The sequence below is a fragment of the Acipenser ruthenus genome, chromosome 25 (assembly GCF_902713425.1).
Source record: "Acipenser ruthenus chromosome 25, fAciRut3.2 maternal haplotype, whole genome shotgun sequence".
NCBI classification, from domain to species: domain Eukaryota; kingdom Metazoa; phylum Chordata; class Actinopteri; order Acipenseriformes; family Acipenseridae; genus Acipenser; species Acipenser ruthenus.
This window is the reverse complement of record NC_081213.1, coordinates 4,991,608-5,005,787: the sequence shown is the minus strand read 5'-3', so window position 1 is coordinate 5,005,787 and position 14,180 is coordinate 4,991,608. Positions and strand designations below refer to the sequence as shown.

Here is a 14,180-nt window from a genome sequence, read left to right as displayed (position 1 = left end):
TAGTCCACATGACAAAACTAAAACACACACCATCTGACATGCTTGTGAGGATTGGAGTCTGCTCACAGAGCTGTGAGGTGACGCTCTCGTGACAAATGCCACCAGTGTAGCTAATAGAAAATCACCAATTGATTCCAAATCCAACATTAAGTGGTTTCTCCCTCAGTAATGTTTTGCTTTCTGTGAGTCACCTCATCATAGGGTACTTTCACTTGTTGTGTTTGCCTCACAGTTCACGAATGTTGTGTCTCTGTTTTGTTTTTTTTTAACCAGTAACACCATGCACACTGTACTTGTTTGACTCTTTTTCTGCAGACCTCTTTACTTTAGTCAGGCTGTTGTATACACAAGGACGTCACTCAGTAAAAAGCTATTTCCCATGATATCCTTGGACTTTATGCTTCCCCTAGCTCCATCCCCTATCTTGACTCTTAGGTTTAGACACAATTGTATTAACCCTAATTCTTGTCATCACCCCCTCTTCAATTCTGACTCTAATCCAATGTATGGCCCATGGGGGCCATTGACAAGCTCCGGTAATTTCTGCACATAAAATATTATGTTGGAATTGTGTTCTGTGAAGAAGAACCACTCATACCATATGGTAGTTATTTTTTCTGAGGGGTTTCCTCTTATGTGGAGCAGGTGGCCTTGTCGTCACTATGGCAACCCTGGGGAGACTGCGAAACAGTAAAACTACTTTCTTTTCCTGTTACGAATGCTGAACAAAAAAGTTTAACAGAAAAATGGTGTTTAGCAGGGGGGGGGGGGGGGGGGGGGCATTGTACTAGGTTGTGGGAAACAAATCTACATAGTGTTCATAGACTATTTATAAAGGACATTTTAGTAGGTTTGAGTAATGGTCAGAAGTACACAGCTTATCTCACCAGGAGGGTGTAGTGTTTGTTATTGGTATTTGTTTTGGATTTTGGCCCCTAGCAAATCACTTGTATTGAGTCTATGCATCACAGTAGTGTTGGTGAGATTTGAACTCAGCTGGAAATTGCACCAGATATTGGTACTGTAAACAGGAAACTTCAACACTGCACTCAAAAATTGCATAACCCCCTTTTGTCAGTGAAGGAGATGGTGGTTATCCTTTTTAGATACTATTATTTTTACTTTACTTCATTTGAGGAAAACAGTAATGCAGGTCCTTCGTCAACAGTGGCGCAGTTGATAAGAGACATCTGGCATAAATTAGTACTGTACTTGTGAGCCTTGAATGGTTCAATATGGTTAAGGTGCCAAATCATAAAGCTGAAGTGTAAGGTGTTTAAAGATGGTCACATCTGATTTAGGTCACAGCTGCTCTTTTTCTCCTGGTTCTAGTCAGTGAAATGGAGGGAGGGTCTCTATCAGACCAAACTGTTCAGTGGGAGGCTGTTAAGTGGTGTGTTGCAACTGGTGTCCCTTATGTTACAGGGCTCAGGCACTATTTTAAAACTAGTATTTCTCTCTCTCTCTCTCTCTCTCTCTCTCTCTATATATATATATATATATATTGTTTGCATCACCTCCTACAGGAAATAGCCGGAGTGTTTGCAGAGTGAAAACTTTTTTGCCCAACTTTAATCAATCCTCACAGCCTGACTGCATGCAAATCTCACCTTGGATTAGAATACACTGAGTGCTGGTGAGTGATAGTACCAGGGGAGGAATGAATCAGTGTGTCTCTCAGGGTACCCCCACTCTCCACTAATGTGTCTGCTATTTTCCTGTAAACCCGCATCTTGTAACATGGATCAATATGGTTGTTGACTATAGGATCCATTTAATGAAAACACAAAGTGTTACTACAAAATGTATTTAAATGTTTTGTGTCCCATACTAAATAGCAATCAGAAATGAGCTAAGAGTTATATAAATCAGAGAGCGCAGAAGGCTAAACTAAAGAGCAAAGTAGTGAATAGACAAAGACCATCCACATTGCCTGGCCAATTTATTAGGACCTTTACCTAATATTCGGTTGGGTCACCATTTGCCCTGGTCACAGCCTTGGCATGGCATGGCATAGCCTCCACAATATACTGGAAGCTGTTCAGAGGGCTAAGGAACCATTCTGTCATTAATATTTCACACAGTTGAAGTAGAGGCAGAGGATAGTGGTGACAAATGAGTCATCCAAGTTCATCCCATACATGCTTAACTGGATTGAGGTCCGGGGATTGCGGTGGCTATGGAGATGCCTGAAGTCTGTCATGCTCTACAAACCATTTGCGTGCAATCCTGGCAATGTAGATGGGTGCATTATAATCATGAAAATAGCCATCGCCATCAGTATACAATTGCTGTGTGCACCAAGGCTCAAGAAAACTACAGCTCTACTGGGAACCAGGGTACACCAGCAGACTGTGCCCCCACACCAGGGTGATGTTGAATCCAATTGGGTAGACAGGTCCTGGCAATGTCATGGTTTAACATTATTAGAGTTTAACAATAATAACCCTACAGTGTATAGTATTCTGTTTCTTTTAGAGTGAAACGTTACATTTCTAAATAGAAAAAAAAAGGTTTGAACGGAACCTTTGTTATACCACAAGGGCTTTGCATAGATCAAAGTGCAATAAAGAAGAACACTTGATTACAAGGGTTTGATTACAGTGAACCAGCCAGGGCAGTTAAATAAATCAGCATTGGATACAACGGTAAGCGACACGCTGCCTCGCAGAAAAAAAAACAAACAACAAAACCACAGCAAACAGTATACATGCAGTCAGCGATTGCATCGGCTGCTAGTCTGTAACGATATCAGCACAACTGACATTGTGGATAACAGAACAGTGTTCTCTAAGTGTACATCTGTGCAAAGCTAAACTATAGGTTATTAAGAACAATGTGTAACATTCTTGTAAAGCTCCAGACACCACAGGGTACTTTAATTAGAAATGTGGGCCTGTGAATCACTAGGCCATTGACTTTAATTATTGATGCGTAGTGCAATCTAGTTGGGTGTCATCTGACTGTTCCTGTTTCTACCTGTTTAAAATATTCAGGACTTGCCCAACTTGCATTTCTTTCATTTCCCTCTGCCCCACGCTTGTTGCTTATCTTGATTTAAACAACAGCTGCTCCCCGACACTATCTATCGGGAATGGCTAATTTGAGACCAACAAACTGATTTCCCTTGTGACCTGAGCTGTAGTCAAACCCAGGCCTACAGAGGCGCAAGTGAATTGCCTAGCTGTGCTTTCCACTCCCCCCTATTTCTTGATAAGAATTAGCATTAGAATTAGCACAGCATTTTGTGGGTTTCCATGCATTCGTTTGAGTAAAGGTGCATTAAAGATTACATGATAAAACCAGTGCATGCACATACGGTACATAAGGTCCTCATAATCACATAGTTATCACACAGTACCTATATTTATATTGAAGTTTGAGAAGCCACCCAGCCAAAACTTTGAAAAAAAAAACCATATACAGTATGCATTATAACATGGATGGGTAGGAAACTTAATGTGGTACAATTATGCATGCAGTGACTGAAGGGGATGTAATTGAAATGGGCTCAAAGCCAATATTAAATAATCGGAAACTAAAGCAGTCTAGGAGTGTATGATAAAATCTAGGCAGTTATCAGGGTCGTGAGATGTGACAGACAAACGTGTGCAAAAGGTGTGCTAATCGTACCCTAAATAATCTTTTCATCAGGTTCATGAGTCCTGTTATTGATTCAATGTACCTTGCCTCAGTCACACTTTTTATCAACACCTTATCTGTAATGTTAGACAAGGCTCTACTTTCACCACCTTCAGCTGTGATTAACTCTCCAGTGCATCATTAAATCATTTTCCCTTCCAAATTTCTCTCACAGTATGTGCAGACCTCACAAAAAACACGATGCTCCTCTTAGTTTCATTACAATTTTTGCTCAGAATTATATAACTGCCATACAGTCACTTTCCACGCAGCATTAACATGCTATTAACATAACTGTGAGCACTGTTTAACTCGCCGCTGTGACCGGCTGCTGTTATGTGTTGATTTTGAAACTCAATGTGATTAAACAGATAAACGTGATACAGGCCATCGTCAGTGTCAATGTAATAACCTTTACCTGTTCTGTACTCCTCTCTGTGCCTCTCGCAGCTTTTCTTTTTAATGGCATATACAGTACATTACCATATGCCCTGGTAACAAAATACAAAATAGGAAAGGTCTTGATGAATAGGTCGACTTTGGGATTGACTGTCTGATTCTGACAGAGAGTGTAGTGTGTTTGAAACCAAATATTCTACAAGGTAATCATTAGCAACACACCTAAAACTGTCTTGTTGCCATGGAACAAGGTATTGGTGCTTGAATTCAAGGGAGTTTATTTACATTTAATAGTGTTCTGAATAAGGTACTTACTGTGACTGCCTCCTGTGTACTACAATACAAACTGTATTGTGCTGAATTTCTTTTATTAAAAGCAAGCATTTTTATATATTATGTGTGTCTTATATAAATCATCCAGCTAGGAATCAGATTAGTCATTAAACCGCGGTAATGTTTGCAGAGTAAATAAAACAGAAGTCCCTGTCCACTAATTCGCTTAGTTGTTAGAGGAACAGTTTGTTTTTTTAGTACATTATGGACTTATTCGTATTTGGGAGCACTGAGTTAGCAACGTGGAGTTTCAGAATGTCAGTTTTACTTTTTCATTGCTCTAGTTGGTTCCTAGATATTGGCCCATCTTTGTGATTTTAGCACAATCATTATAATGTCTAAGTTTACGCAGTATTTACTGCAGTTTGTGATGTTGAATCAAGGCAGCTGTTTATAGTGATCCAGGACCGATGGATGAAAATATCACAATGGCGTCAACGTGTATATTATCAAATTCAAGAGGTATTCTTGTATCTGCAGAAACCCACTGCAAATGTAGACATGTCCTTTAAAATTGCCCAACATAACCTGCCACAATACTGAACAATCCATGACCTTTGACTTACATTGCTTGTTCAATGGCCAAAACCCTAATATACAGTATTACATTTTGCTTGTAATTACAGATTAGTCATTGTCGAGAACCATATGGCAGCCAGTTTGCAATGCCTTCCAAGTGGTACTATTAGAAACCCCTTCTGCTCTGCCAGTAATTCCCTGATTTCTTCCCTTTTCAGTGTCATATAATCCAATAAGCTTTGCGTGGTGTATTTTTAGAGAAATGTTGCCACTAAGCCTCGCTAACAGAATCCCACATAGGCTATTAAATCGTTAAATATAAAACACTTTTCTTCTAACTGCAGCTGCTGAGCAATAATTGAATTACCTTGCTGAGCCAAGGAGAATGTACTGCCACTAAAATATTCATTAATATGAAAATCCTACTCAGAAGGCGAGGTTACTGCTTAGAACTTGTTATAGCATCATGTCCGCATTGTATTTCTTTAAAAAAAAAAAAAAAAAAAAAAAAAAATTGTACTCAAAGCTTCACTGAAGGACTTATTCTGATTGATTTCCTCGTCGGCACACGGGAACCTGAATTTTTAACTCCAATGTTTGCGTGGCCACATCACGTATGTGATCTTAACCATGCTATGCTTTGCCCTGTAAAAAAGGCTTATTTTACAGAATAAAAATAGAGTAGAAAAGGCATACACTTGGTTACACTCTGTATTAGGAGAGAAGATTGAGAGACATTTTGAGGCCACAGGGGTTAAACTATTTAAAAAGTCACCAGGAGGTGATGATTGAAACGGAAAATAATATATAAAGTGATTTATATTCAAGAAGAACGCATTAGTTAAGATAGCAGTAACTGTGATATTTGAGACCTGTGACAAGTTACTCCTAAGGTGAAACAGTTACATCTTAAGTACTGTTTGCACGGGACTAAAAAACAGGGGGTCCTCAGAGCTGGTCAGAAGCAGAGGATGTCCAGGAATCTCCCAGACGTGGACTGGTTTTCTTCAAGAGAAGTTGGTAAATCTTTTGTGGCCAGAGGAGGTGCTTTTGCACGTGATCTGTGAACAATGAACCAGATGTAAAACTTGCGCAAAACAATAATAATAATAACATAACGTTTATCTTTCTGTGTACAATTAACTAAGTTTGAAATCTAAATTCGTTCCTTTTCCCTAAACAAGATTTACAGAAAAAAAAATGACATTAAAAATAAAAAGAAATTGCAAAACTTACCAAGTTCAGTTAAGACCTAGACGGTTGTCATTTAATTTGTATTCTTTTTTTAATATCAGTATCTTGTCGACATCGAATAAATGTTCAAATATGATGCATCGCTGAAAGCATCCATTTTTATAACTTGTATTTTCACTCTGGGGGTGTTCATTGTCTTTTCCAAAGCAGACAAGGAGTTTAATTCTGTGTGAAAGATGTATGAAGGGGGAAAATCTAATTACAGTTTGAGGCTTCTGCACACAGAAAAGGATCTTTATGAAAAGACAAGTTTCACACTAATTCCTGTTAAAGTTCTGTTATAATCATTTACGCGTGTTTTATTTTATAACTTTTTAATAATAAGTCCAAGCATTTCAACAGCTGTTGAAAAGTATTCAGGACTTGGATTAAAATCATGCATGCCGTAAGACCCAAAGCATTTAACTGTACTTATCCCATTATTCATCATCCTCATCTTGTCATAGCCCCGTTTATAGTTTTGAGCAGAATCAAAATATTTTACCCCATGGACGATTGACAAAATGTGTGCAAACCGAACACATCAAAATTGTGGCCCATAACTGCTAACTCTGTGAAGTACCAGAAGATAGAAAAGAAGTACTGGAAAACTTCAACTAGGGTTGTACAATAAAAATAAAGGAAAATGAATTGGTTAGTGGGTGTGATTTTTAATCTCACTGTTTCCATTCTACACATTCAAACGCAGTCCAAGCAGCATGCTGGAGTGTTTAGCTCGATCAGGGTATTTTTTTTGTGTGTGTGAGGGTTTAATGGTTTTTGCTATAATGATCGCATTTTGAGTCTTTGTGCATGAGTAATTAGCACAGGTTCCTTTTCATTCTTAATTAAGAACAACCAGCTTAAAGGGAGTTAGCAAATCTGAATAATTGGCACAGGCCTGCTGGATCATTCCATGAAAGTGGTATGTTTGTTACACTGGTGTAAGTCATCAATATCAGGCTAATGACAACTCTTAGATGTTAGTGGTGATGTTCCATTTTAATAGAATGGCTCTGCTAGGTTTTGATTGCCTTGAAGACAATAATAATTCTGAAAGCACAAACACACTTTATTAATGAAACTGTTTCTAGCTAAGATTTGCAGAGGGGGTCTTATCATTCCTAAATATATTAATCTGCCTGAAGGTCATTGTAGATATTTTATATCGTCTGAAGCCCAGGTATTGATTCCTTTTGTAGCTTTATAAATTAGAAACACAGTCAATTCTGGTATTCAGTTTATTGAGGGATTTGGACAAGGGAGACTGTAAAATGTGGTGTTAAGCGACTAGAACCCATATAATTTAATTCAATTGCCATTTCTAACTCTGATGAGTGTCTTGTATTTTTTATAGTCATTTTCAATCATCTGCAGCTCAGCACACATCATATAGGCCTTTTGATATATTACACCTATCCTTGTAATAATATCAGGGTTCCTGATTAGTCAATATAAGTGTCAAGTCTAAAATCTTATTAACTACACATCATGAATATACTTTGTAAACAATACATTTTTATTTCTTATCAGACCTATCCAGTTCATTAAGATTAAAAATGTTTTGAAATGGTCCAATTTTTTATTTTTAAGGTTGTTACCCATTATGAAAATCGCCCATTATGAAAATATGAGCTTTATAACCGTTACCGTATCACTTTCTGAGCGAACACATGACTGAACAGCACAATGGCAACCTTTGGAGAAAGTAGATGAACCAGATTGTCAACAAGAACTGTCTTTATTGAAGTAGAGTGGCTTAACTATGGAAGATAGCAAAGAGAATCCAGTGAATTATATTTGAGTGTAAAACTGAACATGCAGGACTACAGCTTTAAGCTTTGAGAGTGAATATACTGAAATTGAAAAGCGTTCAGGAATGCATTCTTTAATAAAAAATGGCTTTGAAATTCCAGCAATCTGATCGCAAGAATCAAACATATAGTGTCTGCTTACTACTGTTTCTTGTATTTAATATATATATATATTTCTAAGTGCAATGACACACTCCAGGGCACGGGTGGTTGCAGGCGTCTGTATATCTCATAGGAACCGATACCCTGTTGTATGTTAATGCTTACATAATAAAATAGGAAACAACTTGATTCCTTGTATCAAATCACAATCACTTTGCCCCCCCCCGCACCCTTTTTGCGTGTGAATTTGAGCATTTCGATTTGGAAATTACTATTAAAATCAAACCTTATATTTTCTGACCTTTTTCAGGTATTCAAGAAAAAAGCAATTGAACTGGGAGAAAAACTGCTGCCTGTGTTTAACACACCCACCGGTATCCCTCGCGGTGTCATTAACCTGGGCAGGTGAGTTAGTGACAGTGCCAGACTGACGGATATTGTAATGTCTGCTGTTTCCATTGTCAAATAAATTGGATTGAAGTCGGATTCAATTGATTTGATGAGCAAAGCGTTTGTTATATTTATGACATGAAGTATGTCCAAGTTTGAAAAATCTGTTTTTGAGATGGCTTTTACAGGTCATGGTAGTCCCTACTGACTGGTTTATAGAGAGAACCGTGACCAATAGGCAACATTTCGTTATTTGCATTTCCACTGCAAACATGTCAGCCAATCAGAGCAAATGTGAACCTGGTGTGATGTTTCTTCAAATAAATCAAGGTGTGAAGAAACACCTTAAAATTATGGTAAGACTTGGGAATTAGAACAAACGTTTACGGGCCTCTTACTGGTACCCAGCAGTTATAAATATTCACAGGAGTGTAGAAGACAAACAATTGTTTTTTAAGAGGCCAATTGTTTGTATCTGCTGTGTCTCAACCAGCCTTTTCACCTACAGCAGCACGACCAGCTGAAAACCTGCAAACCACCGGCTCCTACTGTACCAGCATACACCAGTGCTGCTCACTGCTGGAATTACCATCAGGGACGGACTTGCCGTTAGCGTGTTATTTTTCACATTCGAGTCCTGAAAAACAACACTTACTTGCCAATAACACCTAATCAAAATCTATTATCTACCTGCGCTTTAATTAATTGCTCCATCGATCCATGAAGCTGCCTTAGACATAACTCAGGAAATTGCTTATTTTAGTTTGATCTTTCGGAGGAAGCCCTAGTAACTGTGCCGCCCCCTCCACCCACCTGCATTCAATTAGACTGTGAGCTCTTCTTGACAGCTGTAGCTGCATCTCATTAACTCACACAGAGCTGATTACAGTCAGATTTAGTGATGAGTGTTGACTGCTGCCAGACTAGGTACAGAAAATGACTACCCATGAAGTGCCATTGCCCTCATTTGAGGAGGCTACTTTGTAATTTGTTGGAGTATTTTTAACTGGCAGCTACTTGTTATTTTCTCTTTAATCTAAATGTAATGTGTCAAATGGCGTGTGTTCTGATTTTTTCAAAGAGAAACGTATTTGGTGCTTAATGGGTTAACATTGCTGGCACGGCTGTACTGTATATGGCCAAACTGTCATGTTGCTATCTTATGTTTTATTTATGTTTAGGATACTGTCATGCATTATATTAAACTCATGTTCATTTTCTAAAATGAACATGTAGATATCTGATGGTTTTTCTAAGTCAGAACATGCTTGCCGTTATATTGTTTGTACATGTATTTGTACGTGTATATATCGTACACATACCCTCCTGCCATAACACTGTCAATAGATTCTAAAGTTACCATGGGCGCAAGGTATTTAAACGTATGTTACATGTGACCATTTCTCAGTGATTACCACCTCCTATTCCTTCAAGAAAACTAAAGTCTGCTCTTCAAAATATCATCAGCTGTTCCACGGAATCACCTGTCAACCGAGCACCTACTATCAGCACTCGATTAAAAACTGTTAATCAAGCCATTGTTACAGAAAAGTATAACCCGTGAGATGCATTGATATATTGCAAAGGGCATTTCAGGGATTTGCTTATGGAATGGAGGTGTGGCCCAGATAAACAAAAAGAATGCTCTCCCTATTGCATGCTTTTGTTTTGTTTTATATGCACCACATAAAATGATATTAGTCAGAAACAAGACTGCTACCTTTTTCCTGTCCTTCCACAGCAATTACTGTTTTCTAGTTTAATCATCATTCTGTACCTTGAATACTGTATATTCCCATGCCCCTATAAAACAGGATGTTTGATAAACCAGGATTAACCTGTTTTTAATCTGGTATTTTAATATAGGTGGTCCTCTTCAACAGGTGGACTGTAATTCAGGTTTTTCTCTTATTTTGAATATACGGTTTTCAATAACATTGTGTAATTGAAGCTGCTGAAAATATTACCAGATGAGAGATTTCAAATCTCGTTCTTGTATAACCACGAACAGCTGTAAAACTAATCAGATTGCGTGGAGTGTTATACAGAATAATTAGTGCAAAAGTTGTGTGTAGTATTCCGAGGAGGATTTACTTTCAAATCAGATGTGATTACTGCAGGTGGATTATGCATTCAAACAGCACAGTGCGGTGTCAATCAACTGAGCTGATCAAATCTGAGGCTATAATACATTGTAGCACTGCATCAGTCTAATTCTTTCTGTGTTCGATGCTTGCTGTAAAAAGGTTAACTAGCATTTTGTTGTTACCAGCTCTAAATGAGAAGTTAGACTGGCCTCGGAGAGGTGATATTTCCTAATTTGGTTTTGTCTTTATTTAAAGGGACCCCATTTTTGCATTATTATTTGATTGGATTTTGTTAATAAATAGCTAGGGCTCTTTGGGGTTTTTTTTTTGGTCACGTGATGTCCCTTTAATTTAAAGTTATATTGAGCCGACTCCATTTTGAATGAAACTCCTGGAAACGCGTCGATTGTGTAACAAGATCCCTTTTGTTTTTTCTCTCATAACTTGAATGAGACGATGATTCTGTTTCATTGATAATATATATAAAAAAAGGCAGCTCCTTTTTTTAATTCAAACCAAACACAAAAAGCGAGTTCAGTTAAATTGCTTTCCCCGGATTTAAAATCTTAATGACTCCTTGCAAACATGTTATAACCTGTTTTGCAAATAATAGTTTCCTCTTAATTGCGATTGAATTAAATTAATTTAACTTCACTCGCTGTTTGCGTTCAGTTTGAATTTTTTACGTTATCAATAAAACAGAATCATAGTCTCATTCAAGTTACTTGAGAAAAAACTAAAGTGAACTTGTTTCACAAGCAACACTTTTCCAAGAGTTTAATTGAACAGAAATTAAACTCTTGGAAAGGGACATCACGTAATCAAAAATAAAAACCGAAAACAAAAAGCCCTATAAATAGCACACATACCTGTAACTCACATAAAGTGGCTCACCTGGTAAAGACTCTACTGCATGGTGTGCAGGGTCATGCAGTCAGCTGAGCACCGGTGATTCTATTGACATGCGTAGTTGCCGATCTCTGCTGGCAATTTAATAAGTTAGGAAAGAAAAATCGACAGGGACTGTTTCTCCTACAGACACATACAGGGCTGGTTCTAGGGGGCTGGTAAACATCAGACATCCACTGCAGAGCTCTTGGATGTAAAGACCCAGTTGGCTTGATAGTAGGCTCCTTGGACGCCTATTGACCCTGAGCCATTGTGTGGTGAGGGAACATAAATGGCTGGGGGTAAAATAATGCGGCACTCTAAATAAAAAACACCTCTTAAAACAGACCACAAATAAGATATCTTTGAGCCTATGTCACAGTTCCCTCCTGAGCTCTACCCTGTAAGTTAATCAGACTTTAACGTTTTTTTGTTATTTTAGCGGCACAAGTTGGAGTTGGGGATGGGCCTCTGCAGGAAGCAGTATTTTGGCTGAATTTGGCACTTTGCACCTTGAGTTTGTTCACCTTACTGAAGTAACTGGAAACCCAACATACAGTGAGAAGGTACAGTATGGCCATCGTGATTATTGTGCAACAACAGAACTAGCCTTCCATGATGATGCTTTGCTATGTTAGATTAGTAAACTGAGCAAGTGGCGCTGTCTTTTCTCTTCTAGTAAAGTAGCTGACAAAAATAGCTAGAATAGTTTCTCATACTGTAGAATACATTCAAATTAGATTAGATTAGTACAGTTTATTGGTCTGCTTTTTTAAGTGGACTTATCTTTACTATTTCACATACAGGTGTGCAGTGTTAAATGACTAAACCCTTTTTTTATACATTCTTGTTATTATGACACAGGTCAACATGGGAGGCAGCTTTGTGTGTAGTTTATGAGACTTTAGGTGTTTAATGGTGAGAGTGTTGTTTACAAGCATGCTTCCTATTTGAAGAAACATGTTCCTCGTTGCTTAGCTAATTGGCTGAGATGTGTTCTGCTGTTTTTGGGAGTTGCTACTTCTCTAGAGTAGATGGTTGCTGACTGTCATATCTGTGTGTCCATGCAGGTGATGAATATCCGCAACGTCCTAAACAAAATTGAAAAGCCTCATGGACTGTACCCCAACTTCCTGAGTCCTGTGACCGGAAACTGGGTTCAACGTGAGTAGATCTAGATCCTTGTTTTTGCATATCCCTGATCTGAGTTATTATTGCTGGGTATACTTATATCTGTCGTTGTGTCTGTCTTATGTGAGTATATATATTCTGCTGCCAAGTACACCTGTGTACGAATACATTTGAATAAATACGTTTGTAAAAAACTGCTTTAGTAGTATATTTCAGGGCCAGGTTTCTGCTGTGTAGATTTTTGTACCTTAAATACCTGTATTTTAGGATCATCAAATCAAGACTAAAGAAGCCCTTCTTTTCTCTTCTAGACCATGTCTCCATAGGGGGACTAGGGGACAGTTTCTATGAGTATTTGATCAAATCCTATCTGATGTCAGACAAGAGAGATGAACAAGCCAAGAAGATGTATTATGATGCTTTGGAGGTAAATAAAAAATGTAATAAAAAAAATAATAAGATGAATGGGTCACTGCATTGGGGTGGTCTGCCCAAGTATTAAGAGCTGAGGAATCAGAGCTAGGATTTCCTAGCTTCAAATCCCAGGAGTCACTGACTTACTTGAACTTAAAGTAAATGAAAAACTGACTCAGTGAAAGTGCATCCATATCTTCATAACACTCAACCCTAAATTCTAATGAAGAAACAAAGGCAGGTAAACAAGGCTTGTTTTGCTAGTGCCATCGTCAGTGTAACAGGGATAGAGGAATACAACCATATCAGTAATTACACTGGTGAAGGCACGAGCCAAAACATCTGTCAGCTTGACTTTCTCTATAGCCGAGAAAGTGTAGTAAATGTGTATGGACAGTAATGTTGGACTGCATTTGAACTGCAGTTCCAGTTTCTTTAATTAGTCAAAATTGACTTTCTTTTTTTCTTTGTGATTTATAAATGAGGCCCTGTCTTTTTAGAGTAGTTATGCATAATTATTTAGTTATTGAGCTAAGAAAAAAAAAAAGATTAAACACAACGAGACACACTGACTGTTACACACAAGCCAAAGCATACAAAACGATGGATTGCATCTGTATTGGATTTTAGATAGTTAATTGGGGGGGGGGGGGGGGGGGGTCTTAAAGATAGCCTTTGATTAGACATGTTGCATTTTAATGAAGCAGAGCACTTATCAAGCACCAAACCCCAGAGTATTTTGAAGGTTATCTTATTTACACTTTCATATCTCAGTACTAGTGGGTAAAGGAAAAGCCAGAAACAAACTGTAAAGCTTTCGCTAAAGACTTGTTTAATATCGCAGGCTATAGAAACCAATCTGGTGCAGAAGTCTCCCGGGGGGCTCACATACATTGCGGAGTGGAGAGGTGGGGTACTGGATCACAAAATGGGTCATCTGGCATGCTTCTCGGGGGGAATGATCGGGATTGGAGCCGATGATGGAGAACCGGAGCAACGAAAACACCACATGGACCTGGCAGCCGAGATTACTCACACATGCCATGAGTCTTATGCACGCACAGGTAGGAGAACATATATATTGTTCTGCTGTGATACACTAGGGAAGAAAACACTGAGATGCATTGTCTTGTCTATAAGTACACTCTGGGTAGCACTACAACTGTACAAACAGTAATTCATAAGCATGTTTCTGAACACAGCACAGTGTCGTAGAGTGCACAACATA

General features: G+C 38.3%; 1 protein-coding gene across 1 annotated transcript in view; it reads left to right on the top strand.

Annotated features, from left to right (window-relative positions):
• LOC117413980 (mannosyl-oligosaccharide 1,2-alpha-mannosidase IA-like) overlaps positions 1–14,180 on the top strand; it is a 113,772-nt gene that overhangs the window by 86,917 nt on the left and 12,675 nt on the right. The window contains exons 5-9 of the mRNA XM_058999359.1: positions 8,353–8,447; positions 11,850–11,973; positions 12,478–12,571; positions 12,850–12,965; positions 13,797–14,016. Of these exons, the coding sequence (XP_058855342.1) occupies positions 8,353–8,447; positions 11,850–11,973; positions 12,478–12,571; positions 12,850–12,965; positions 13,797–14,016 (649 nt within the window). The remainder of the gene's footprint in view (positions 1–8,352; positions 8,448–11,849; positions 11,974–12,477; positions 12,572–12,849; positions 12,966–13,796; positions 14,017–14,180) is intronic.